The sequence below is a fragment of the Microtus oregoni genome, unplaced genomic scaffold (assembly GCF_018167655.1).
Source record: "Microtus oregoni isolate MIOR12 unplaced genomic scaffold, Mior012 000020F_ref0000438, whole genome shotgun sequence".
Classification (NCBI taxonomy): domain Eukaryota; kingdom Metazoa; phylum Chordata; class Mammalia; order Rodentia; family Cricetidae; genus Microtus; species Microtus oregoni.
In genome coordinates, this window is record NW_024543079.1 from 6,295,686 (window position 1) to 6,319,788 (window position 24,103).

Sequence of the window (24,103 nt, forward strand, 5' to 3'; positions counted from 1 at the left end):
TGGCCTACTGGGTCAAAATCTCAGGGGTAACATTTAAGTCCCTGTCCTCTGTGAGTCTGCTGGGCTCAGAAATGCCTGGAAACATTTTATTGTAAGGCCTCCTCACAGAGGCTTCTCATAACTGGTCACTTTGCCCTAGCTTTACCAAAGGTGCATCACTCCCTGGAGCAAGCAAGCACTGCTCTGTTTTCATGTCTCCTTTCTGGACATCAGTCACTGTGGCTAGCAAGCATCATGTACTGGGAGGACCCACATATCATGAAGACTCTCAAGTAGGGCAAATGGCATTGAAAGGGCCTATAGGAGAGGACTAGCAGCTATGGTGGCTAAGGAGCGTGGAAGGCACCAAACAAAGCTGATTAGAGCAGAGAGGCTTTGAAGAAACCCTTGGCACTGTGCCCAGTGTGCCAGCTGGACACACTGCTCATTCAGTTGGGCAGTGAGCAGCCACTGAATAAGTGCCTGTCACGTGCCAAACCCTGCTTGTCCCAGAGGGCCAGACAGCCTGGGCTGCAGCAGTTCAGTTCACAGGGGTGCGGTGTTTACGGGGCCATGGAGACAAAGGGAGAGAAGGGGCTCCGCTGCTAGAGACGAGCTGTGGTCAGGGAAGGCCGTAGCACAAAACGCACCACCGTGAGGGGCCATCAGCATGTGTGGGCCAGGCAGTGGGTGAAGAAGCCCTCACAGCTCTAGAGCCTGCAGGCCGGAAGAGAGAGTTGAAGCTGCAGAGGGGCATGGCACGGGCACTGTGGAGGTGTCCACACCTGGGTGAGGCTCTGGGGGTAAGAGGCAGCGAGCTCTCTCAAGGCAGAAAGACTGTCATACTAACTATGGTCATGTGCTGGGTGAACCTAGGAAAACTCCCAATTTCTCTTGGTCTCAGTTGTTCTATCATGAGAAGCTGGGTCCCTGCCCCCAACACAGTCTCTGTTCTGTCCTAAGTTCCTTCTGGGCAATGAGGCAAGAACTCAAGTCTGGGGCCACCCAGGCAAAAACAATGTTATGGCCCTGCAAGGACTGACTGCTCCTGGAGTACAGGGAGGAAGCCACAGTGTAGAGTGGGAAGTGGTGTCTCTGGCAAGCATGGCCTCGGTGCCTGCAGCAGGGAAGAGCTGGAAGTGAAGGCTTCCCAGGAAGGGTCAACAGCCATCTGGGGACCTGAGCTGAGCAGAACAGAGGGAGAAATGGGGACCAAGGAGTCCCAGGCAGTACTGAGTGGTTCCTCTTGGTTTCTTCATTGGGTCATTCAGCCTGTGGTCACCAACTGCTTGCCACGTGCAGGAAGAACAGAGGCCCCTCTTTTCTAGAGCTCAAAGTCAAAGAAATGAGACCTCTGAGAGTAATGTGGCTGGGGCAGCACATCAGCTCTCGGAGGAGGCTGCTCAGGGCCTCTGCTAAGCTGGCCCTGAGAGTGAAGGGGCAGCAAGTGGTCCTAACTCCACTGGGGGATGTTCTAGACAAGCAACAGTGGAGTAAAGGCCCTGACTAGGAAGCTCTGCACCCTGATAGAGAACTAGACAAACATGGGTGCGTGGGAGAAGGTGTGGGTAACAAGGCAGGAGTAGAGCCCAAGACACTGTGGAGTGTCGTGGCTCTGAGATACTACCAGGGAGTCTGGGGCAGAAGCCTGGCGGGACTGGTTGGCTAACTAATCCTGCTGCCTGCTGCAAGAGGAGCGCACCCAGTCCTGGTGAACAGCAGTTGACAGGGCAGCTATGGGGATGCAGAGAGGATGAAACACAAGGCAGAGGGAGTTAGGACACGCCAGAGACCTGGCAGGCTTGTTGGTGGTGTTGAAATGGGAGAAGGGAAGTGGCCCAGATGCTCGCCAGAGCCCTCGGGACCAAGACACTGGCGTTCTCTAGCCTACACATTGGCTGGGCTCTGCCACTATCACGGACAGCTCCAAGCTAGAAACACTAATCTGAGGAAGTGTGGGATCTGGAGACTAGCGAGAGCTAGCAGGGCACCTCCCCACCTGCCCACCAGGGTGTTGGCATAGGCTCTGACCTGCCCCCTCAAGTGCCAGCTCGCCCATGTCTCCAGCTAGCTTCCGCACGCTCACGGCCTCCGAGTCACCCTGGATGTCAGGGACTGCATTCCGCCGGCCTGTCCGGTCACAGGAGATGAAGTCTGAGTAGGAGGACTCGACCTCCATCACGCCTGTCGCATTGCTCCTCAGCCTGTGGGGACAGAAGCAGGAGGGCAGAGGTGAGGCGCTGATGACCTCTGACACACTACCTTTTCCACGGAGAACTGAGAGAAAGCACTAACCCCGGGTAGACTACTAGCCACATTTTTTTTTTTTTAATTTCTAGACAGGGTTTCTCCCTAGCTTTTGGTTCCTGTCCTGGAACTAGCTCTTGTAGACCAGGCTGGCCTCAAACTTACAGAGATCCGCCTGCCTCTGCCTCCCTCCAGAGTGCTGGGATTAAAGGTGTGTGCCACCACCGCCCGGCTACTGACCACATCTTAAAGAACAGCGCGGAGCAGGTGGTGCTGCACGGCTGTAATCCCAGCACTTGGGAGGCAGAAGCAAGATCTCTGTGAGCTCTGCACCATCCTGATCTGCACAGTGAGTTCCAGAATAGCCAGGGCTATGGAGAGAGACCTTGTTTTATTAAAGAAAAAAAAAAAAGAATATGCATGAGGGTGAGAAATGACTCCTGCAAACTGTCCCCTGACCTCACACCTCACCGTGGACCTCAAACAGACACACACACACATGATGACATAAATGTAAAAAAATGTGTTTAAAAAGAACATTAATTCAATCTTCATTCAAAGTAAATTTGAAGACCAGCATTTCCACGCTTACCATATCATGTGCTTGGCACCGTCTTGGGATCTACAAATAGAGCAAGGACCACTTGCAAGGCCAGCACCACTCCCCACCTCACAGAGCTTAGAGTTCTCTGTATTTGGCATCAAGCTACCATCGCTTAGGTCATGACCATGTGTTCAGGGCTCCAAGGGTGCCACAGGGATGGCCAGGAACCAACCAAGACTTGGAATCAGGAGAGTACCGTGTCAGTCAAGATGCAAGGATGGTGGGGGACAGAATCTGGGCATGTGACCTACACCATGCTGTAACTGCAGCACTCAAGGGACTGAAACAGGAGGATTGCTGTGAGTTTGAGGCCAGCCAGCGCTATGCAGTTACATAGCGAGCTCTGGGATGACAGAATGAGACTCTGCCTCAAAGTAAAATTCAACAGTGTAAAAAGAGAGAGGCAAAGGGTGTCCTCAGGAAGAGAGCAGCAGGTCCTAAGGCGCTGAGGGAGAGCAAGAGGAGCAGTGACATCGAGGACACTGAGGGTGGGCAGAGGCCACCTGCCCATCCTGGAGGGCTTGTAGGTAAGGCCATGAGGATAAGCTGTGCACTTCAAAGACAATTCTGATGTCTCTGTAGAGCAGGGCCTGGGTGGGAGTAAGTTTAGAGGCTTCTGAGGAGGTCAGGTGTGAGAAGGCAATGGGGAACACACAGGTACTGAGATGCATTCGAGGCACAACCTGAGGAAATGTGTGGACAGAATCTGGCTGATGAGGAATTTGGTTTCTGACATGAGTCAGGAGGTGGACAGGGACTGAAAAGGGACCCACAGGGGAGCATTTGGGATACCGGGTGGGTGGAAAGCAACCATTTACTAGTTAATTTCCTGGATGGCTTCAAGTTTAGTTTCCCATGATCCCTCCAGTGGGAAGGGAGGGACAGGCACATGGAGGAGGAGGGAGTGGAAGCAAAGGTGTGAAGCTGAAAACAGTACAGACCTGTAGTAGACAACACTCTAGAGCAAAGAGAACCATGACTGTAAGGATACGACACAGAAATTATTTAGGGATGTGCATGAACACATTGTACATCACAGCCTATTCTTTGGAGCAAAGACGCTACCCCTCTTTGGGCCAGGTTCCCCACCTGGAAAATGAAGGCATGGAGAGATGGAGGAAGCACACAAGTTCTGTGTAAAGCAGTCCCTGCTGCATCCAGCAGATGGCGCACCCCGCCCAGACTTCTTAGCTGTGGCGAGGGCCTCAGCTGAAGGATTGTAGATGTGGTATCTTCTGCTTACCACTCTGCCTCCCCTTCCTTTAGGGAAACTGTTCAAAGCCCAGGACAGGTAAATGGCCTGTTGCAATAGTGATAACACTGTAGTAACAAGGACAAGTGACAAAGCCACCCAGTGGAAAGACAGTTACCAGGCACTTGTTTTATGGCCATCTCTCTCAAAGGCCCCATCCAGTAAATAAGCACTTAGAACCTGACTTGGGAGGGTCTCAGACAGATTCATGTGGCTCCCAGGCTCAGATGTTTCCCCATGTGGCACCAGCAGCCCATGGGATGGGTCAAAGCCTGGGCAGACCACACCATCTGCTACAGCCTATTTCTTCCATAAAAAGGGGGATTTGGGTCTGGATTTTCAATGCACCAGACTCAAAGGCCTGAGCTTGGCAGTTTAGCCAACCTGCTCTGCTGCTTCCTTCCAAGATGCTCCGCTCGGCACCTGCTACAGAGGAGTGCTCTATAAATAAACCTGGATCACATTGCTTTTCATCCACCCACCCACCCACCCATCCTCTCCCGCTGCTACCTATATCTATGGGATGACAGAATGGCTCCAGGGACCGCAGGGAAAGGCTGTCTGCCAGAGGCTGCGCTGTTCTTGCCTATCTCCGGGATCTGACACCAGCAGATGAAGTTACCTGCTAATCTGAAGTGCCAGCCTCTCTCTGGGACACACCTCATGGGGCTCTGGCCTTGCTCTTACTCTGTCTGGCCCTATGAGCTGCACAGGCAGAAACCTGATGCTGGTGGCACAGAAAACGATCACTGCCAAGCCCCAAGACCAATCCTGGAAAGCATCCGTCCCCATCCCACAGGGAACAGTGATTCCAAACACAGCTCCAAGGAGTTTTCAGCTCACACACAAACACCCAAGTTCACTTTTCTTCCACATCTCTATTCTTCATCCTGTTGTGGCATAGGTAAAGCCTGGAATCATAGCTACCAGAGGGGCTGAGGGAGGATGATCTCAGGTCCAGCTAGCCTGGGCTACATAGCAAGATCCTGTCTCAACAGACAGACAAACATGAGGAAATGTTCACGTACACTGTTAAGTAAAATAAGACCATATAACCACATATACAAACATTTAAATTATGAATGATTTTTAAAGTATTCTATACTTTCTCTACCTCTTTGAGACAAAGTCTCATGTAGCCCAAGCTGGTCTTGAATTCCCCATGAAGCCACAGCTGGTCTTAAACTCCTGATCTCCCTGTGTCTGTTTCCCAGCTGCTGCGATTACAGGAGTCACCACACCTGCCTTACTTTCTAAATCTTTTTTTTAAAATTATTTATTATGTATATAGGTTTCTTCCTTCATGTATCCTGCAGTACAGAAGAGGACACCAGATCTCATTACAGATGGTTGTGAGCCACCATGTGGTTGCTGGGAATCGAACTCAGGACCTCTGGAAGAGCAGCCAGTGCTCTATTCCTCTGAGCCATCTCTCCAGCCACCTTTCTAAATCTTCTTTAGGGGAATAGTTATGTTTTTATTATTAATTATTATTAACACTGGATATGTGACCCAAGGCCTTCTGCAAGCTAGGCAAGTGTTCTACCACTGAACTACAACCCAGCCCAAAAATTATCAAGCTTTAAGATATCTGTGTAAGAGAAATAAAACTCACAAGGTGCAAATAGAAAGATGTAAGAATTGGCATCCCAACCTGCACAGTGTATCTTGGTTCCTTCAGAAATGTCTGGGTCATACACAAAAGCCTTCCCTTCGTTTTCCCTTAAATTTTTTTTTTTTTTTTTTTTTTTTGGTTTTTCGAGACAGGGTTTCTCTGTGGTTTTGGAACCTGTCCTGGAACTAGCTCTTATAGACCAGGCTGGTCTCGAACTCACAGAGATCCACCTGCCTCTGCCTTCCGAGTGCTGGGATTAAAGGCGTGCGCCACCACCGCCCGGCTTCCCTTAAAATTTTTGTACGCAAAATTTTCATTTACTTTTTATATCTTTAATGCGTACACGTGACATGAAGTGTGTAGGTGTGTGGAGCCATAATGCCCATATGGAAATCAGGGGGACATATTTGTGAACCTCTTTCCCTGTGTCTGGTGTTCAGTGGCCAGGCTTGTGAGGCGAGAGCCTTTACTCACTAAGCCAATTTGCTGGTCATCTTTTGTTTTCTTTTGGAGGAAGGCTCTGGGACCAGGCTGGGCAGGAACTGACTATAAAACCCCAGGTGGGCCTCCAGCTCCCAGCCTCCCAGATGCGAGGATTACAGGCTTGAAATATCATGACTGCTCAAAACTTTATCTTTCATCTTGCTTTTCTTCATTCAAGCATATGTCTTAGAAACAAGTCCAAATTACCCTGAAACCCTGTACAACGATTATATCAAGACACTAAAAATATATCCAAAGTCCTCCCAGCCCTCAGCTGCCGTTAGCAGCTGCACGATCCTCTGCGGTCACTGCTGCGAACTGTTTTAATTCCTCCCCACCCCCAAGACCTGGAGCCTGTTTCCTTAAAAGCAGAAAAGTCACATCAAAGGCTCTGTGCTTTTCCACTGTCCTAGGTCCTGCCTACTTCTCCTCCACAGACTGTTTTATTTCTATTCCCATTTTAACCCATCTTGTGCAGCTAAAACAAAATACCTGAGCCTGAACCACCCTCAGCCGCGTGTTTCATGAGTTTGGGCTGCACACACAAGATTTTAAAGACCACAGGTCATTCTTTTAGATCCTCCCTCCCACAAGGGCAAGCACAGTTTTGTCTTTTGTTTCCCAGTGTGCCCTGAAGGGCTTTCCCGTACCTGCAAGCACTGGGTACTTCATACTGAATAAATAATGAACTGTTAACAGCCTGCGCCCTGCCCGAGCGGCCAGGCTGGGTCACAGCAGCACCTGTGCAGAGGCCGCCTCTACACTCCACTTGAGAGTTGAGAAAAACTGATGCTGGGGAGTGAATGCCTTCCTTCAACTTCTCAGAGCGCACTTTCTCTCTCTTCTAGGCCAGCACCTGAACGACTGATGCTCCCATGCTGTCGTTCACGCTCTTCTGCTTCCTCTTGTCACTCTGCGCATCTCTCCATCCCATGACACAGCCGTCCACTTGCTGGGCATCGACTCTCTCATGCTGAGAGATGCGGACACCTGGGTGATACCAGAAGGAACAGCAACAGTCTGGTCCTTCTCAGGCCTCTCGTTTATTCTTTCGCCTGGGCAACATGGGTTACCTGTGCCAGTAGCTATGTATAGGCCCACACCCCACCTCCTCTCCTAATCTGCACTTCGTCTACACACGCTGGCTTATGGCAGGCAGGACTGTCTTTCTGGCATTCACTCCCTACATCTCTACCTCTGGCACACCCTCAGGTCCTGCATCCTCTGCTAGCATGAGGGACACTCAGAAAAATAGTCTGGCTCATGGTCACATCACACCTGGCTCAGAAAGGTTCAATGATTACAAAGAGTGACACAAAGCTGAGTGTGGCTGCACATGTCTCCAGTCCTAGCACTCGGGAGGCAGGGCAGGGGGATGAGAAGTTTAAGGTCACTCCTGACTATACAGTAAGCTCAAAGACAATCTGGACCACACGAGACCCTACCTTAAAAAAAATCAGGCACACACACTGATCCATTCACGTCCGCTGACATGAAAGGACGTTCTCAATAAACGGTCACCAACATGTGGGGCTGTGGGGCTTTCTCCAGCAGAGTGACAGCTCTGATGCAGCCAGGATCACAACAGGGCCTGGTCCATAGTACACGCTCAACAAATAACAACAACAACAAAAAAAAAACTTACGGGAGAGTCAAACCAAGGGGACTCCAGGGCCCACTTAGAAAAGCCTCTTGCTACTTGGAAAAGCTGAGGCTCAAAAGAGAATGCTACATCATAGGGGCATATTCCCTTAGTCCCAGGAGGCCGAGGCAGGTAGATTTCTGTGTCTCAGGCTAGCCTGGTCTACATAGAGAATTCCAGACCAGCCAGGGTGACAGACCTGACCATAAGTAGTAGTAACAATAGGAAAGTGATAGACCCACAGTCTAGAATCTACAGCTCCTAATGCCTAGTGTAGAGCTCGCTGCCCTGCCAGCTGAACAGTCCTGCTGACGTCAGTGATGTCAGAGGCTGTCAGTATGCTGTGGTAGAGCGCCTACTTTACCACTTGGGACATATGGCTCGGGACTAACCAAAACACCCTGAAGTTCCTGGGCTGAAGTGAAGAAGCACTGAGAATACAGGCCTATAGGGGCTGGAAAGTTCCATGAGATGTGAGAGGTGCCAATTAATAAAACACTGCGGTGTCTCCTGTGGCTGAGGTATCAGGAACGTTTTCCTTCTGACATTTCACCCCCTCCTCTGTCGGCTCTGCCTGATGGTGCCACAGACAGCCAAAGCCCTACAGCCCTTTCTCCCATGCTTTTACTGCTGGCTGGAATCGGGGTTCTACCAGCAGGCCATCCTGGCCAGCATGTACGCGGTTCTACTTGAGTCAGGCCAAGTTTAGTATGTGATGAACTGTGTTCTCAGCTCAAGGGTGGAAGGAGCAAAGGCGGGGTCCTGCTCGCCACAGCGGCAAAGGTCTGACTCCACCCTTGCAGCCCTCATAATGGGGCAGACTCCCAGACTCCTCTTCTAGCTTCCTTTGCCCCCACCTGAACAATAATGGGGCGCGACTGCTGAGTCTCTGCCAGCCTGGACATTTCATTGTGCCAGGCACCTTCCCGGGCATGGGGCACACACTGGAGAGGAGACATTTACAACCTGACACAGAAAAGGCATCGAGCAGGGTAAGGAAGGAGAGGAGCGGGCTCTCCAGCTGCACACGTGGTTCAGTTAAAGGTCAGGGAAGTGGCTCTGCAGTTTCATGAAAAAGAAAAAGGAGCACCAGGTGCAGTGCCACCTGACTACAGTCCCGGCACCTGGGAAGGAGAGGCAGGAAGACTCCCGGAAATTCAAGGCCAGCCGGGTCTATACACAGAGTCCCCATAGGGAGACCCTCTCTCAGAAACCTGCCAACCAAACTAACAAAAGCCCCACCCACCAGAAATGAAAGTGGCCCAGGAGGACTCCAGGCAGAGCCCATCTGTGTCCACGGGGCGCTAAGAACCAAAGCTCTCAGGTGTGGGATCTGGATGCTTACAGGGAACCCAGCTGACCTTCAACACCCAGGCAAGAAGGAAGAAGCCCTTATATTCTGGGGTCTCGAGGTCACAGGCCAAAGCTCCCACAGGTGTTTACTCTGGTCCCCACAGGACAGCATCTCTCTGGGGGCTCTGCTGTTCTCCCTGGCTCTGTAAACTGAATGGGCCCTGGGCTGTGCCAAGAGCTACAGTCTGCTTGAATCTGCAGCTCTTAGTCCTCATTCCATTACAACTCTAAACTGCTTTCCAAATACATTTGAAAGGTCATGTCTTACTTTTTTTTCCTTTTTAAAACAATAAAGTATTTTGCAGAAGTTACAGAAAGAGAAAGCAGATTTTTCTTTTTTTAAAGAGGACACAGGGTACAGGAGTGTGAAATGGTCTTATGGAAGGTTTCTCAGTCAGCAGAACTGCCCAGCATCTCTACAGCTAGAAAGACCTGCGGGTACCTGAGGGGAAAGCCAGGATCTCTAAACCAGCAATCTCCAAACCATCTCTGCTAAGGAAGCTGGGAACTGACAGGCTGCCAGGGTTGACATCAAAGTGCTCCCAAGTGCCCTAGGGCACATACAGTGCAAGACCTAAGTGCTCAGTACCATGCAGAGAGCAGCCCTGGGCATGGCTTTGATCAGAGGTATGATGGGAGGGAGCGGTAGGGTGCCGGACCAGACATGACCATCAGTGATTCTGGACTGCTTGGGAGCAAGAACACCTTCCTGCTCATCTCTTAATTCTCTAGTGACTTTTCCAGTGGAGTGCCCAGACACTACACCCTCTGGGTCTCCTGCTCCTCCTGGGACCCATACGTTAGAGTTTCTCCCCCAAAATTCACAGTCCTGTGATCTGTGTGCTCCTAGGGGAAGGGACAATCCCTAAATATTTTATGTTGATGATCCCTAAAGAGCTTCAAACTCTCTTAGAATGTGTGAATCTGCCCACTTTCTATGTTACTGGGCTTCCTTGTCACCAGCAAGCCTCATGTGGTAAACCATCAGCCTGCCCCCTTCAAGCCTTCCCCTTTCCACAGGCTGCTTGGAAGTGAGAGTATGGAGCCATTCCCGATCCTCTGCTCCTCTGCAACCACCGACAGTTTGTCACCGTGTTCCATCACCTCTGCTTGCAGAACAGTTTCACTGTCACTGTCTACCAGTTGAGTGTCATGCAGAGGCCCTCTTACCCCAAACTGCTGCATGCCAATTTCCCATACAGCCCCAGAGTTGTTCCTGAAACAGAAACTGGGCTGTGTGATTCCTCTGCTCCAGTCAACATCAGCAAACCCTAGGCTCTCGTGTCAAGCCCTGACGTCCATTCTGACCCCGCCCTGCCTTCTGCGCAGCTATTCACTATTTCTGCGTTCATGGCCAACTTTTTTTTTTAATATTTATTTTATTATGTATACAATATTCTGTCTGTGCATTATATCTCATTTCAGATGGTTGTGAGCCACCATATGGTTGCTGGGAATTGAACTCAGGACCTTTGGAAGAGCAGGCAATGCTCTTAACCACTGAGCCATCTTTCCAGCCCTCATGGCCAACTTTTGCTCTGCTATACTGAAGCCTCCAATTCTCAAACCTACTGTAATTCCGGACCTTCCCAGGCCGCTTCCGTCTGCCTGGGAATTCTTGGCCACTCTCACCTCCTGTGCACTGCGCTATAAGTAGGCAGGTGACACCCTAGCCTCAAGTTTGCTTTTCTGTTGTTACTGCTTGTTTTGTTTTTCATTTTTCTTTTCTTTTCTTTTTTTTTTTTTTTTTTTGGTTTTTCGAGACAGGGTTTCTCTGTGGCTTTGGAGCCTGTCCTGGAACTAGCTCTGTAGACCAGGCTGGTCTCGAACTCACAGAGATCCGCCTGCCTCTGCCTCCTGAGTGCTGGGATTAAAGGCGTGCGCCACCATCGCCCGGCTTGTTTTTCATTTTTCAAGATAGGGTTTCCCTGTAGCTTTGGAGCCTTCCTGAAACTCACTCTGTAGACCAGGCTGGCCTCGAACTCACAGATATCCACCTGTCTCTGCCTCTCGAGTGCTGGTACTAAATGTGTGTACCACCACTGCCCAGCTAGCCTCAAGTTTTTAAAAGTTCCTGCTCTGACATTCCCAGGGCTCAAAACTACCAAGGTTCCTCTTTCTCACTGTGTAAGTCAAGAAGGCCTGGTGCCTGGAGGCTAGTGCAGTGGACACAACTAGGGGTCTGAAATCTAGTATCTGTCCCCAGAGTGGCCCCTTATGGTACTGGCCAGCTCGCCTGACCAAGGGACAACTCTGAAACATGGGTACTAATAACTGCCTTGAGTGTGGCTGTGGGGACTCTCAAAGCTCACTGGTAACAGGTTTTAACAGAGATCCAGTGGTCTCTCTCAGGCTGTAAACCACGTCTAAGACAAATAAAGCATTATCATGGCTGTTTTGCAAAAGACAGGGGAAGCTCTGAGAGGTCGTAGCTTACCCACGGTCACATGGCAGATGTGGAGCAGTCCAGACTGTAATCAGGCTAGAGCACAGAAGTGACCTGGAATAAGGTCTAGTGTCGATTAAGAATTTTAAGTGTCTGTTTTCTTTCTATCATTTTTTTATCCCCTACCCACCCAGTCACTCCAGTCTCTAACCTCAAAGAAAAAATTTCAAAAAGTAGAACAGGAAACCGGGAAGGCTCAACAAAATGTTTTTGTGCGCCAAAACAAACATCAGCTGTACTTAACCACACTTAAGCTGAAGGTTCCCACTTGTGGTTTCTAGTTCTGAGTCAGAGTCTCATCATGTCCCTCAACCTGGCCTCCACCTTCTTCTCCTGCATTAGTCTCCCTAGTTCAAAGAGGATAGGCCAGTACCTAGTTCTCTGCATTGGATTTTGTGCTGGAGATCAAATTCTTCAGTCTTTTCAGTGATGGCTGGTTGAGTGTATGTATTTGCCTCAAAAAATTATTAAATCCATGGCAATAGAAAAAAATAATGTGGGATACCAATTTAAAAACCTCACCCTTTTAACAGCTATGCCCTACCCAGCAGGGCTGTGCTGTAACTTATGTAAGGCAGGGGGCTGGAATCTGTCAGTCTCTGATTCTAAGGAGGCCACTGGGATGAAGTAGCAAACAGTCTTGCTGGATCTTTCGATGGCTCGGCACGCTTCTCCCCAGCTCTCCTGTCATTTGGGCCATACCTAAGCTTAGCTAGGGCTCAGCTGAAGCAAAACTTCGAGAGAAAAGCAGCCCTCCCCCTCTACTACGAAGGGCGGGGCAGGAAGGGAAAATGAAATCACTTCCAGGCAGGATCACCCAAGTCCCAGGCTGGGCTAAGCTCCAGCTCTGCTGTTGCCAGGTGGGCACAGTTTCCCTAATCTTATGGGTCTCAAGTACGAACGAAGGGAGAAACTGCCCGCTGTAGTTGTTCTGCAACATGTCTACAAGTTGTCTGACACTCTGCCTAACAGGATGGGCATCGAAAAGGCTGTAACTCAGTGATGGGGCACTAGCCTCGTACATAGACAGTCCTTGGTTGAAGTTTTAGCACCATTCAAGAAAATATAAACAGGTAATGGAGGGTCTAATTTAAATCCTTTGGATGAGTTATGAGCTACTTCTGGAGCCATTTTTCTTCCTTCTGTACTGGGGATCCCACTCAGGGTCTTTCATAGACTAGAGCTATACCCAGTCTCTAATTTCTACCATAAAATGAACGATGGTGTCTGATTTCTAGGAGGAAGTTAGTGCATCTCCTACAGCATCCAGCTGACTCTCCTGGGATACCTATCTTCTGTATTTGAGCAATACAGGAAATCAGAGGCCTCCATACATAATGAGGAACCCAAACTAGTTCCCAGAAGTGACCACACGAGGAGGCCTGAGCTGCACGATGGAGAGGCTACTACATGTCCCTTGTTAATGCAAATCTAGCCACTAGCTATGTGTGAGAGATAAAAACCAGAATTATGCAGGCAAGCTGTCCAAAGTCCTGACCTACAGAAATCAAGAGAGAAAGTAAGTCCGTAACTTCCCTCTCCACTACAGAGCATCGAGGTGATGTATTCTGCAACGGTGGAGAACTAGAGCAAACCTTGGGCACCTCCAGCCCAGGTTTCCTCTCCAACCCCTCTAAGAGCGTGGCAAAGTTACCCCAAAAATACACTGTGTGGGATGAAAGGAAGCAAGAAAATATCATTACAATATTCATCCATTCATCCAAAAACTTGACTGACCACTTACTGGGTACCAAGTTTGTAACTGCACGCATGGACACAAAGACAGCCAGACACACGTATGGCCTTGAGGAAGTTCATGGTCTAGTGAGGGAGACTAAGAATTCCTTAACTCTTCAGAGCTGAGGCTCTGAGGCACTTGGTAGAACTGCTAGTGCTTTCAAACCCTTCCTCTCAGTGGGTTTGGAAATGACAGACAGGGTGGGGCACTGTTACAACAATAGCCCTTATTGACATTTTACTGATGGGAGAGCGTGAAAGCCCACACACCTGGTAAAAGGGAAGAGTTTAGGAATACTTTAGGGGCCGGGCGGTGGTGGCGCACGCCTTTAATCCCAGCACTCGGGAGGCAGAGGCAGGCGGATCTCTGTGAGTTCGAGACCAGCCTGGTCTACAGAGCTAGTTCCAGGACAGGCTCCAAAGCCACAGAGAAACCCTGTCTCGAAAAACAAAAAAACAAACAAACAAAAAAAAAGGAATACTTTAGGATAGCATATATAAACTTTAAAATGTCACAAACCTTGGTAGCTGAGAGCTATAGCTAAAAAGAATAGACGGAATGATAAAGAATACCCACCTGGCATCTTCTTCAGGTCTCTGTGCATGAGCACAGGTGTGTGCATGCGCATGCACACACACACACATAAATCTTAAAAAATAAAAAACCCTCCCACCCCTTGCCTACATCAATCCCAAAGTGATGTAGATCAGAGACATGCTCAGAGCTTCTTAGCTAATAAAGCCATTTATAAAATACATTTAGAGTCAAATTTCATTTCTCTAATTATTCTCTGGGAAGGACACATCCCACGGCACACAAGATTCTCGCATTATTACTCTCTAAGTGTCAGAGCTCTCATCTGGAGACATAAAGTAGATCTGCAGTTGCCTAGGGCTGGGGAGAGAACAAGAGGGTGGTGCCCAAAGGAGGCAGGGTTTCTTTGCGGGTGAAGGAGATGTCTCCAGTTGATTGTGCTGATGGGTGTTCAACTATGAGAACACTGAAGGGCACTGACTAAGACCCTTTAATGGGTGAACTATGTGGCATGTGAATTCATAAAGCTAGAGAAAGGAAACACTCTACCTAATTATGACGGAGAGAAACCCTTCTCCAGTAGACACTAGTGTATTAATGCGCTATGCCCTAAGTCTTCTTTCAGGATTTCAGATCACGCCTGTGAATGCGGTTTCTCATGCAGGATGTAACACAGCAACGCTCTCAGTATCACAGTGTAAGAGGCTATATGCCCTAGAAAAACAGTTCTTTATTTTTCTGTCTTTTCCCTAAAAATAAGGTTAAGAAATTATATTATCTGCTCTCCAGAAGTCCTTTTCCCAAGGTCAGGCATTTGGATCAAGGTCTTCATTCCCTTGGGGTTTGAGGAAAGTTTCTGCTTAAGAAAGCACTCATTTTTATAGGTAACGTTTACTTTTAAATTTTACCACCATCTATCTGGTTGATTGGAAGCCATCATTGAACCCTGTTGAGCTGCTGTGCCATCTAGAGTGCTTTACACATTAGCACAGAACATGAATGTAGCACGGACCACATGTTCTTCCCAGTGTCTGACTCAGCAGCTCACGTTATTATCCAGGTTTACTGAGCATGGGGAACCTCGGCTTCTAGAAGTCACAGCATCTGGCCAACATTCAAAAGCCAAAAAATGGCACAACCAAGATTTCACTCTAGTTTTTTTTTTTTTAAGCTCTATACCATTTTTTTCTTTCAACTACATGAAAGCTACTTTGTGGATTTTTACTTCACTTCTTTGATAACAGTGACTCCTGCCTTGAACATCTTGATGGAGCCGAGTGCTGTGCACTTAGTAGTTCAGTTCTAGTCCAGTCCTGTGGGAAAGTTGTTACTGCGTTCACAGGGGAACAACTGGGGTGCGAAGAGGTCCAGAGTCTCCGCTGAGGAGGAGGGCAGCATTTGAACTCTCCTTAGAGACAGCTGCCAGCTCTCACCCTGGACTCCTGCTCCCTGCTTCTCCAGCTTGCAGAAAGAAAGGATCTGGAGAAAGTGGCACCGTTTTCACAGATGAAGAACCCAACGCTCAGAGATGAGCTCTGATTTGGTCCCCTGGCATCACGTGGTAGTTGGAAGAGCTTGTGACTCAGTTTCTCATCCACAGTGCACGGCGCCCCCCGCCCCCCCCCCCCCCCCGCCCCCATCTCCTCTCAGCACTTCTCCTAGTAACCAGGGCAGAATCCACAGCCTTGGTCCTCTTCTACTTTCTAGTAGTTCCAGGATTTCGGGGATTCCAGCCCTTCCCTGCCTCCAGCCCCCTGCTGAGATTTTCCCTGCTAGTAGAGCCAAGGTCTCTAGTGGGAAGCTGTCATGAGAACAGAGCTCTCCAGCTGCTATCAGCAAATCCTGTACACCCTGCCCGCCAGCTGCTTCCCAGGACACCAGGCTTGTGCCCTCTCCTGACTTAGGGCCTCTGGGAATCCCCTAGATGCACATGTTTGCAGTGGCTTGGATGCAGCTGTCAGTTCCCAGGATTTTTTTTTTTTCCTACCAAATTCGTTTAGGCCGGGCGATGGTGGCGCACGCCTTTAATCCCAGCGCTCGGGAGGCAGAGGCAGGCGGATCTTTGTGAGTTCGAGACCAGCCTGGTCTACAGAGCTAGTTCCAGGACAGGCTCCAAAGCCACAGAGAAACCCTGTCTCAAAAAAAAAAAAAAAAAAACAAAAAAAACAAAAAACCAAATCCGTTTAGGAGGGCTAGAGTCTGTTCCAGCTGCTTTTGGAACACTGAGGGCCAGAGCCCTGTGCGCCTTGACACTGCTAGGCTTTTTTTTTTGGGGGGGGGGGGACAGGACCTTAAGTCATGGGCATAGTTGATACTTACAATGTTGTCTTAGTTTGGGTTTCTTTTTTTTTTTTTCCCAACCCCCCTTAGTTTGGGTTTCTATTACTGTGAAGAAACACCAAGACAATGGCAACTCTTTTAGGGAGTAGCTCACTTACAGTTTCAGAGGTTCAGTGTGATGTTATGTACGTTTTTGTGTGCATATAGATTCATATGCACATACTGAAGGTACAAGAATAAGAATATAAAAATGTAGATCCCAGAAACAAGAATATAGAAATAAAGAAATATAAAGTTGTAAGCTAGGAGAATGACAACAGCCTTCTCAGCAGCTTGAGGATTAACTATTAACAGTGGGTTACTCTGCTTTACAACCCGTAGCTCTATTTATAAGGTCAAAGCATCTCTCTGCAAACTGAGAGCCTAACACCCCAGCCATCCTTGATTAAAGACAGATATGAGCTGAGTTATTATAGGAGATAGATATATGACCTCTGGGTTACACATCTTCCCTGCTATGTGAAACTGGCAGCATCAGAGGGGAGAGCACAGGGCTTCAGTAAACACCACCCGGAAGTACCAAGGAAGACAATAGATTAAGTACAAACACTATTTTAACTGAAAAACTCTGTTGATGGAGATTGTAAAGCAAGGCAATCTATGAGTTTTCCCTAGAGATTGTAAAAATTTCTTTGTTCAGATCTACTGCTTGCTATACCTTACTATAAAAAGGTGGGTTCAGAAATCAGCCTTTACCACAGCCTTACAAAATTCATCTCTGGCTGTGGTCTCAGCTAGCTGATAAGCTTTTTGTGCCCCATAGAGATTTTTTATTTTTCCCCTGGAATCAGGTTTCTAAAATAAAGTTTGCTTCTGGTTTATTAGACTTTGGTGGTCTTTCCTCATCTTTGTGTGACCCCCTGGACCCAACACATACTAAATCATCTAAATGATTACTACATTTAGCTAATTACATATCCAGCACCTCACTTTTTTGTGATGAGACTTCAGAGCTATCCTATTAGCAACTTTCAAGCAACTAACACATTATTGTTGGGTCTAGTTGTCAATACTATACATTAGATTTATTATTATTCATTTTATAACTATGAACCATCAAGTCTGCCTATGTTTCAGTTTCTAAGACCCTCACCAGCTGTTCTCCATAACTGCTGCATGGATTTACACGCACCTCTGAGCTTTTACAATAGTGCACTGCACAGATTTACACGCGCCTCTGCCCTTTTACAACAGTGCACTGCACAGATTTACACGCACCTCTGCCCTTTTACAACAGTGCACTGCATGGATTTACACGCGCCTCTGCCCTTTTACAACAGTGCACTGCACGGATTTACACGCGCCTCTGCCCTTTTACAACAGTGCACTGCACGGATTTACACGCGCCTCTGCCCTTTTACAACAGTGCACTGCACGGATTTACACGCACCTCTGAGCTTTTACAACAGTGCACTGCAGTTCAAGTGCACTTCCCTGATGACTAGAAAGGATCTTCCCATGCATCTTTCAGCTATTTGTATGTTACCCTAGGGAAAGTGATGATGGGGGTAGAGTAGTACAAACTTGTAGTTCCGGCCCTCAACAGGTAGAGGCAAGAGGAGTGTGATTATAAGGCCAGCCTGGGCTACATAAAACCCTGTCTCAAGAAAGCAAAAAAGAAAAAACTTAAAAGGCCAGGTATAAGAACCACGTGTGTGCCACATGACTAGGCCCAGGACTTGGGAGGAGGCAGGAGCCCCAGCATTTGAGAGCAGGAAGCAGGAAGATGAAGAAATAAAGAAAATCTTAGCTGGGGCTGGGGAGACGGTTCAGTAGTTAACAGCACTGACTACTCTTCCAGAGGACTTGGCTTCAGTTCCCAGCCCCATTCACAACTGTCTGGAACTCCAAGATCTGACACCCTCATGTAGACATACACGCAGGCAAAACATCAATGCATATACAATAATATAAATTTTAAAAAATAAATAAAATGTTTTTTAAAAAGAAAGAAAGAGCCAGGCAGTGGTGGTTCACGCCTTTAGTCCCAACACTCGGGTGGCAGAGGCAGGTGAATCGCTGTGAGTTCGAGTCCAGTTTGGTCTATAGAGCAAGTTCCAGGACAGACTCCAAAGCTACAACAGAGAAATCCTGTCTCAAATAAACCGAAAGAGAGAGAGAGAGAGAGAGAGAGAGAGGAAGAAGAAGAAGAAGAAGAAGAAGAAGAAGAAGAAAAGAGAAAGAAAGAAAGAAAGAGAGAGAGAGATAGAGAGAGAGAGAGAGAGAAAGAGAAGCCAACAGTCATGCCACCTGGTTTAGACCATGTACTTCTATGCCAGAATCCTTGGCTATCATAAAACTATGACCACTGAACCTAGGAAGCACACTTCCAAGCAACATGTTCACACTGTATATGCACTTTGTTGCCAAGTGGAAGGTGCCTGCCCCATCCCTCCTCACAAGACTGCTGGCTGTGCCCATTTCTTTGGGCTGGGCTTTGCTTGTTTTGGTAATTCTAACAAAGTCTTAAAGTGACAATTCCCATATCAAGCCCTGGGTTTTTTTGTTTTGTTTTGTTTTGTTTTTTTTTTGATTTTTCGAGACAGGGTTTCTCCGTAGCTTTTGGTTCCTGTCCTGGAACTAGCTCTTGTAGACCAGGCTGGCCTCGAACTCACAGAGATCCACCTGCCTCTGCCTCCCGAGTGCTGGGATTAAAGGCGTGTGCCACCACCGCCCGGCTCCAAGCCCTGGGTTTTGTGAACATCTCTTTCTAACAGACACATGCAGGGAAAGTTGGCGTCACACCTAAAGCTGCTACCCAGCTATGGATGACTCCATCTGTTTGGGTATATGGCTGAAGAAACCTGCTAAGGCACTGGAAGGAAGTTGTCTTTCCAATGCTGTGAAGAAACCGACTGGATGGGAGTCAGGCCTGTGACACTGCAGCATGCCGTTATATAACTGCTGCTAAGAGCCACCCTGCCTTTTTTTTAGGCGACCAAAATTCCCCTCGAACTTCATTTAGAACCTATGGACTTTCTTTCAATCAAGAAAAAGAGAGAAGATGTGTAGGCAAACTCGGGATGTGATGGCACAGAAGTGTGAACTGCACAGCTACCCACCTAGTTTAATTTCTTCTTCCTGCTTGCATCGCTTCAGGTTTTTCACTCTTGATTAATCAGTGTGGAAGTCTAGAAACCAGAAGAAAAGAAAACAAGATTAGAGTCAGGCACGCTCTGGCTAGAAACTGGAGCAGCCTTTGGGAAGACAAGCTTGCACTATCTGTTAACATGGAATGAGCACCTTTGTGTGAACCCAGAGGTCAGGAATAGGTCCAGAGATACATTCCAACAAGTAAAAGCTACTGTGTGGAGTTAACTGTCTGTATGGGATGGAGTTATTTTCCTGGGTATCAGTATGCCGAAACACCACACAGCCATTTCAAAGTATAAATAACTGACATGGAAAGAAGTTTGTTTAATTGCTTAAAAGAATATTCCCCTCGAATCCTGCCATCATCCTGGCAACGATGGCGCACGCCTTTAATCCCAGTACTCAGAAGGCAGAGGCAGACAGATCTCTGTGAGTTTGAGGCCAGTCCGGTTTACAGAGCTACTTCCAGGATAGCAGGAAGAAAAAAATTGTGAAATTGCATATATTACTGCTGCTCTTTTGTGGGAACAATATTCCTATGTAGTTCCAACTGGCCCTCCAATCTCCTCCTCAGTGTGAGGTGAGAGGTATGTGATGCTCACAGCTACTACACACCTACATGGAACAGTAAGACGCATTTGTTCTTACTCTTTGGGGCAGGTGTGGAGTGGTGGTGGTAAGGACCAAAACAGAAAAGGGCTTCCATTCCACTGTTGTGTTTTGGTTTTTTGAGACATGCTTCTGCCTAGCTGGAGTGCTCTGTGTTGCCATGCAGATTTCTGTGAACTTAGGGTCAGCAAGGCTACAAAGTGAGAGCCTGTCTACTCAATAAATAAAGTCTACAAAATAAACTCCCTCCCTCTGGGAAGCCCATTTCATCCAGCCCTGGGAGTAGCTGGCCTCTGGGAAGAGGATGCTTCAGACCATCGCATCTGCTCACTGGCTGCTCCCAGCAGATGCTCTGGCTTCCATATCCCACAAGACCAGGAACTCAGATAAGAGTGAAAAATGTGAATACTGTTTGAATCATTTTTTTAAAGATTTTATTTATTATGTATACAGTGTTCTGTCTGCATGTCTGTTTGCATGCCAGAAGAGGGCATCAGATCTCTTTACAGGTGTTTGTGAGCCACTATATCATTGCTGGGAATTGAACTCGGGACCTCTGGAAGATCAGACTGTGCTCTTAACCACTGAGCCATCTCTCCAGCCCTGTTTGAATCATTTAGACAGAGGATAAAGCAGAGGAAATGATAGAAATTAAGAGTGAAAGATGCCAAGTGCTCACCATAGTTGCCAAGGGAACTGCCTAACTGCATCAACCTTCCAGAGTTCCCTGGAGGGCCTCTTCTCCCCTCTGCTTCAGAGTTTTGCTTCTAACTTTTTCTTAATTGATAATAAAGATGTCAATGAAATAGCAATGACACCTCCCATCTTCACATATCCCCTCACTGCACTCAACCTCTGCCCTCCATGCTTCTCCATGGCAGCAGCCACATATAGCAGGCCCCATGTTCAGACCCCGCTGTGCTGTAAACTTCAGCAGTCTCGTTCCCCTCCCTATGCTTTGCCTACACCAGCCTTCGTTCAGCTTCCCTAACATTCTACAGGCTTCCCACCTCTAATCGTCTTGCTCGGGTGCTCCTCTCCCTGCCTGGGTTAGTCTTCAGGCTCCATGACATGCCTTAACCTCGGCTCTCGGCAGCAATGCCTTCTGAGGCCATTTAAACACCACCTCTTTGAGGAAGCCCTGGCCCGCGCTCTCCTGTATCTCAGTGTGTTCAAGCAGTCCGAACACCTATTCTTGCTCTGGGTGAATAAATTTGAGAAGGGCCACTCCTGTTTTCTCTTACACCATTCCTCTCTCACCACGCCTAGTGCAGGCAATGAATGAATACTGGCTGACCACATGAAAGTGGTATCAACATGAACTGAAAGGGAGGCCTCAACACTGCAGCTCCTGCCTTCCCAGGCTTGCCGTGATTCTTGGGCCTCTCTTGGAACACATGACAACAACGTTTGTGTGTGTGTGTGTGTGTGTGTGTGTGTGTGTGTGTGTGTGTAAACAGGGTCTTGGGGGGAGCAGGGTTGAGACAGGGTTTCTCTGTGAAACAGTCCTGGCTATCCTGGAGCTCACTCTGTAGACCAGATTGGCCTCAAACTCACTGAGATCCACCTGCCCCCCGCCCCCCCGGCGCTGGGATTAAAGGTGTGCACCACCACATCAAATTCCAGGCCAGCCAGGGCTACACAGTGAGACTCGGTCTCAAAACAAATTAAAATAACTAAAAATTTAAGTCTTACCCCCTTCATATTCTCAGCACAGCACCATTCAGGAGCCTACTACCCAGATTTTAACCAGCAGGGCAGGACAAATGGAGGTGGCAGCCCCTACCCACTCAGATGGTAGTTCTGCCTGTATGTGAACAATACCAGAACATGCATGCCTCCAAGATACAGACATGCACAGGACACTAGGCCCAGGGAGAAACATGACAGTGTGAGGAGAGGAGGTTAAAGGGGAACTTAGACACCACGGAGTAGAACCACGGAACGAAACCATGGAGTGGAACCACGAGTGGTGATTTAAATATTTTCCTGCACCATCTAGTTTTCTTTCCTTGAGTATGTTCGAAGTTTGTAACTGGGGAAGGAAGAACATCACAATAAACACTATAAACACAAACCAACAGAAAATCCACTGGTGACTTGAGATTCCAAGCCACCCATCCCTATAGTTGGGGTTCCCAGTCCTGGGCCATCCATGTATTGTGTGGAAGAGTTCCTTCTATTCCTCTGAAGCACAGGGGACAGGAAGGTGAAGGAGCGCATGCCTTGGCTGCAGCAGCTGCTGCCAGCTGTTCCCATCACAAGAGCTGCAAAGCTGTCGGCACAGGAACTGGAGAGGGTGTGGGCTCAGAGCAGCTGGAGCTCAAGCCTCTGCAGGGATCCATGGCCCAGTGCGCACAACCCCTCCACATATTTCACTTGGACCATTTGGCACAGGCCACAGCAACTGCTCACTCCCCTGCTGTCTTCCCTTAATCACAGGGCCTAGGAAGTAGTCCTGTGGTGGAGTGCTTGCCTGACAAGAACTTGGTTTAAATATCAATGCTTCATTTAAAAAAAAAAAAAAAAAAAAAAACAAGGGCTGGAGAAATGGCTCAGCGGTTAAGAGCACTTGACTGCTCTTCCAGAGGGCCAGGGTTCAATTCCTAGCACCCACATGGCAGCTCACAACTGTCTGAAAATCCAGTTCCAGGGGATCTGACGCCTTCACACCAATGCACATAAAGATAAATAAATCATAAAAAATTAAAAAAACAATACAAACAAACAAAATCAACCAACCAAACAACAGCAACAACCCAGGAATTGTGTGGATTTTGAGCAGGGTCTGGTAGCATAAGCTACCATACTATAATTTCAAGTACGAGGGAGGAAGAGGTAGAGGAAAGAGGGAGAGGAAAGATTAGTAAAGGCCAGTTTCAGCTATCAGTGAGTTTGAGCCAGCTGAAAAGATTCTGTCTCAAAAAGAAGAGAGGTGAGAAGAAAGAGAAAACAACTAAAGCTGGGTCTGTAATCACCGATCCCTCTAGCCCAGTGCTCAGTATTGCAGGACTGTGACAGCCAGCCCTAACCTAAACTGCCTGGGGGTGGGAGGAACCACTCCATCCCAGTCATTAAGGATACTTCTTTTTTTCCCTGGGTGGTCTGGTACTGCCTGTGATGGCTAAGAAACCTAACCCAGCACCAGGTACCCATAAAAGCTGTTGACCTTTGTCCTGAAATGCCTGTGGGATCCTAGTGGCCTGCAGGTGCTAGCCAGGTGAGATAAGAAGTAACTAAGCAGTTTGCTCTGGTTTTGGTACTCACGGCTCTGGGTCTGGGATGAAGGTCTCTTTATCACTGTACAAAGGGGGGGGGGGGGATGACAAACAACTGAGGGGAAGGAAGCCTTCTTCTCCTCCTCCAGCTGTGGGTTCCATAGAGCATGAGGAAACTGTGATGTTCACCTTTATAAACCCTTCCTTAGCCCTTTTGGCACACAAGCACCTGATTTGGCTCTAAGGCTGTTGTCCTTCTGCCTGCAGTAAGAATAGATTCATTTAGTCTAAATCTGAATTGAGTCTTTGTCTTTGGTCTTTCCCAGAGGATTCAAATTCTTTGAGCCCCTCAACACACATTTACAGAGTTACTAGAGGGACCACTCTAAGGCACTGCCCAGAGCTGACCTAGAGCTCTCACAAGTGTGTCCTTTCTCTGGGGGCTCCAAAGGTCCATTATCTGGTCCTAAAGAGCCAAATGGAAGCAGGAATTTCTTCGAACACCAGCGAAGCTTCTCTTACATTTGGGACTGCTGGCTCCATAGAGCACTATGTTCTAATCTGCCATTCACAATCTGCTGGCCTCACAGCCAGTGCAACTCCCAGGGAAGCCAGGGTATTTAGAGGGAGCAAGGCCACTGTCCTAAGTACCGCTGAAGGGTTTCCAGGAGGTGGTAAGCACAGCCGTGAGCCTTGAGTAATAACTGTTTGCAAGAGTTTCCACCTCTGACTGTGCTTAGCAATCATGTCTGGCGCCTGAGCTCAGCTGCGGAGAGTAGGTAGGCTCAACTTCTTACAGGCGCGGCTGCCAGGCCAGGGATCTCTGCTCCCAGGCAGGAGCACCCACTACTTCCTTCCTGCCTCTGTGCTGATAACTGACTTGAAGATCAGAATTAGGTGTCCAGGTGACAGAAAGCAACCCCGAAGCCTGGTTTGTAGAGCCAAGAGGC

At 48.3% G+C, this 24,103-nt stretch overlaps 1 protein-coding gene across 3 annotated transcripts in view; it reads right to left on the reverse strand.

The window, feature by feature from the left end:
* The window catches only part of Pkig (cAMP-dependent protein kinase inhibitor gamma), a 67,147-nt gene that overhangs the window by 3,012 nt on the left and 40,032 nt on the right, over positions 1 to 24,103 (reverse strand). For all 3 annotated transcript variants that reach the window (XM_041670451.1, XM_041670453.1, XM_041670454.1), the window contains exons 2-3: positions 19,296 to 19,364; positions 2,011 to 2,183 (exon numbers count right to left, since the gene is read on the reverse strand). In XM_041670451.1, coding sequence (XP_041526385.1) covers positions 2,011 to 2,158 — 148 coding nt within the window. In that variant the 5' untranslated portion in view covers positions 2,159 to 2,183; positions 19,296 to 19,364. The remainder of the gene's footprint in view (positions 1 to 2,010; positions 2,184 to 19,295; positions 19,365 to 24,103) is intronic.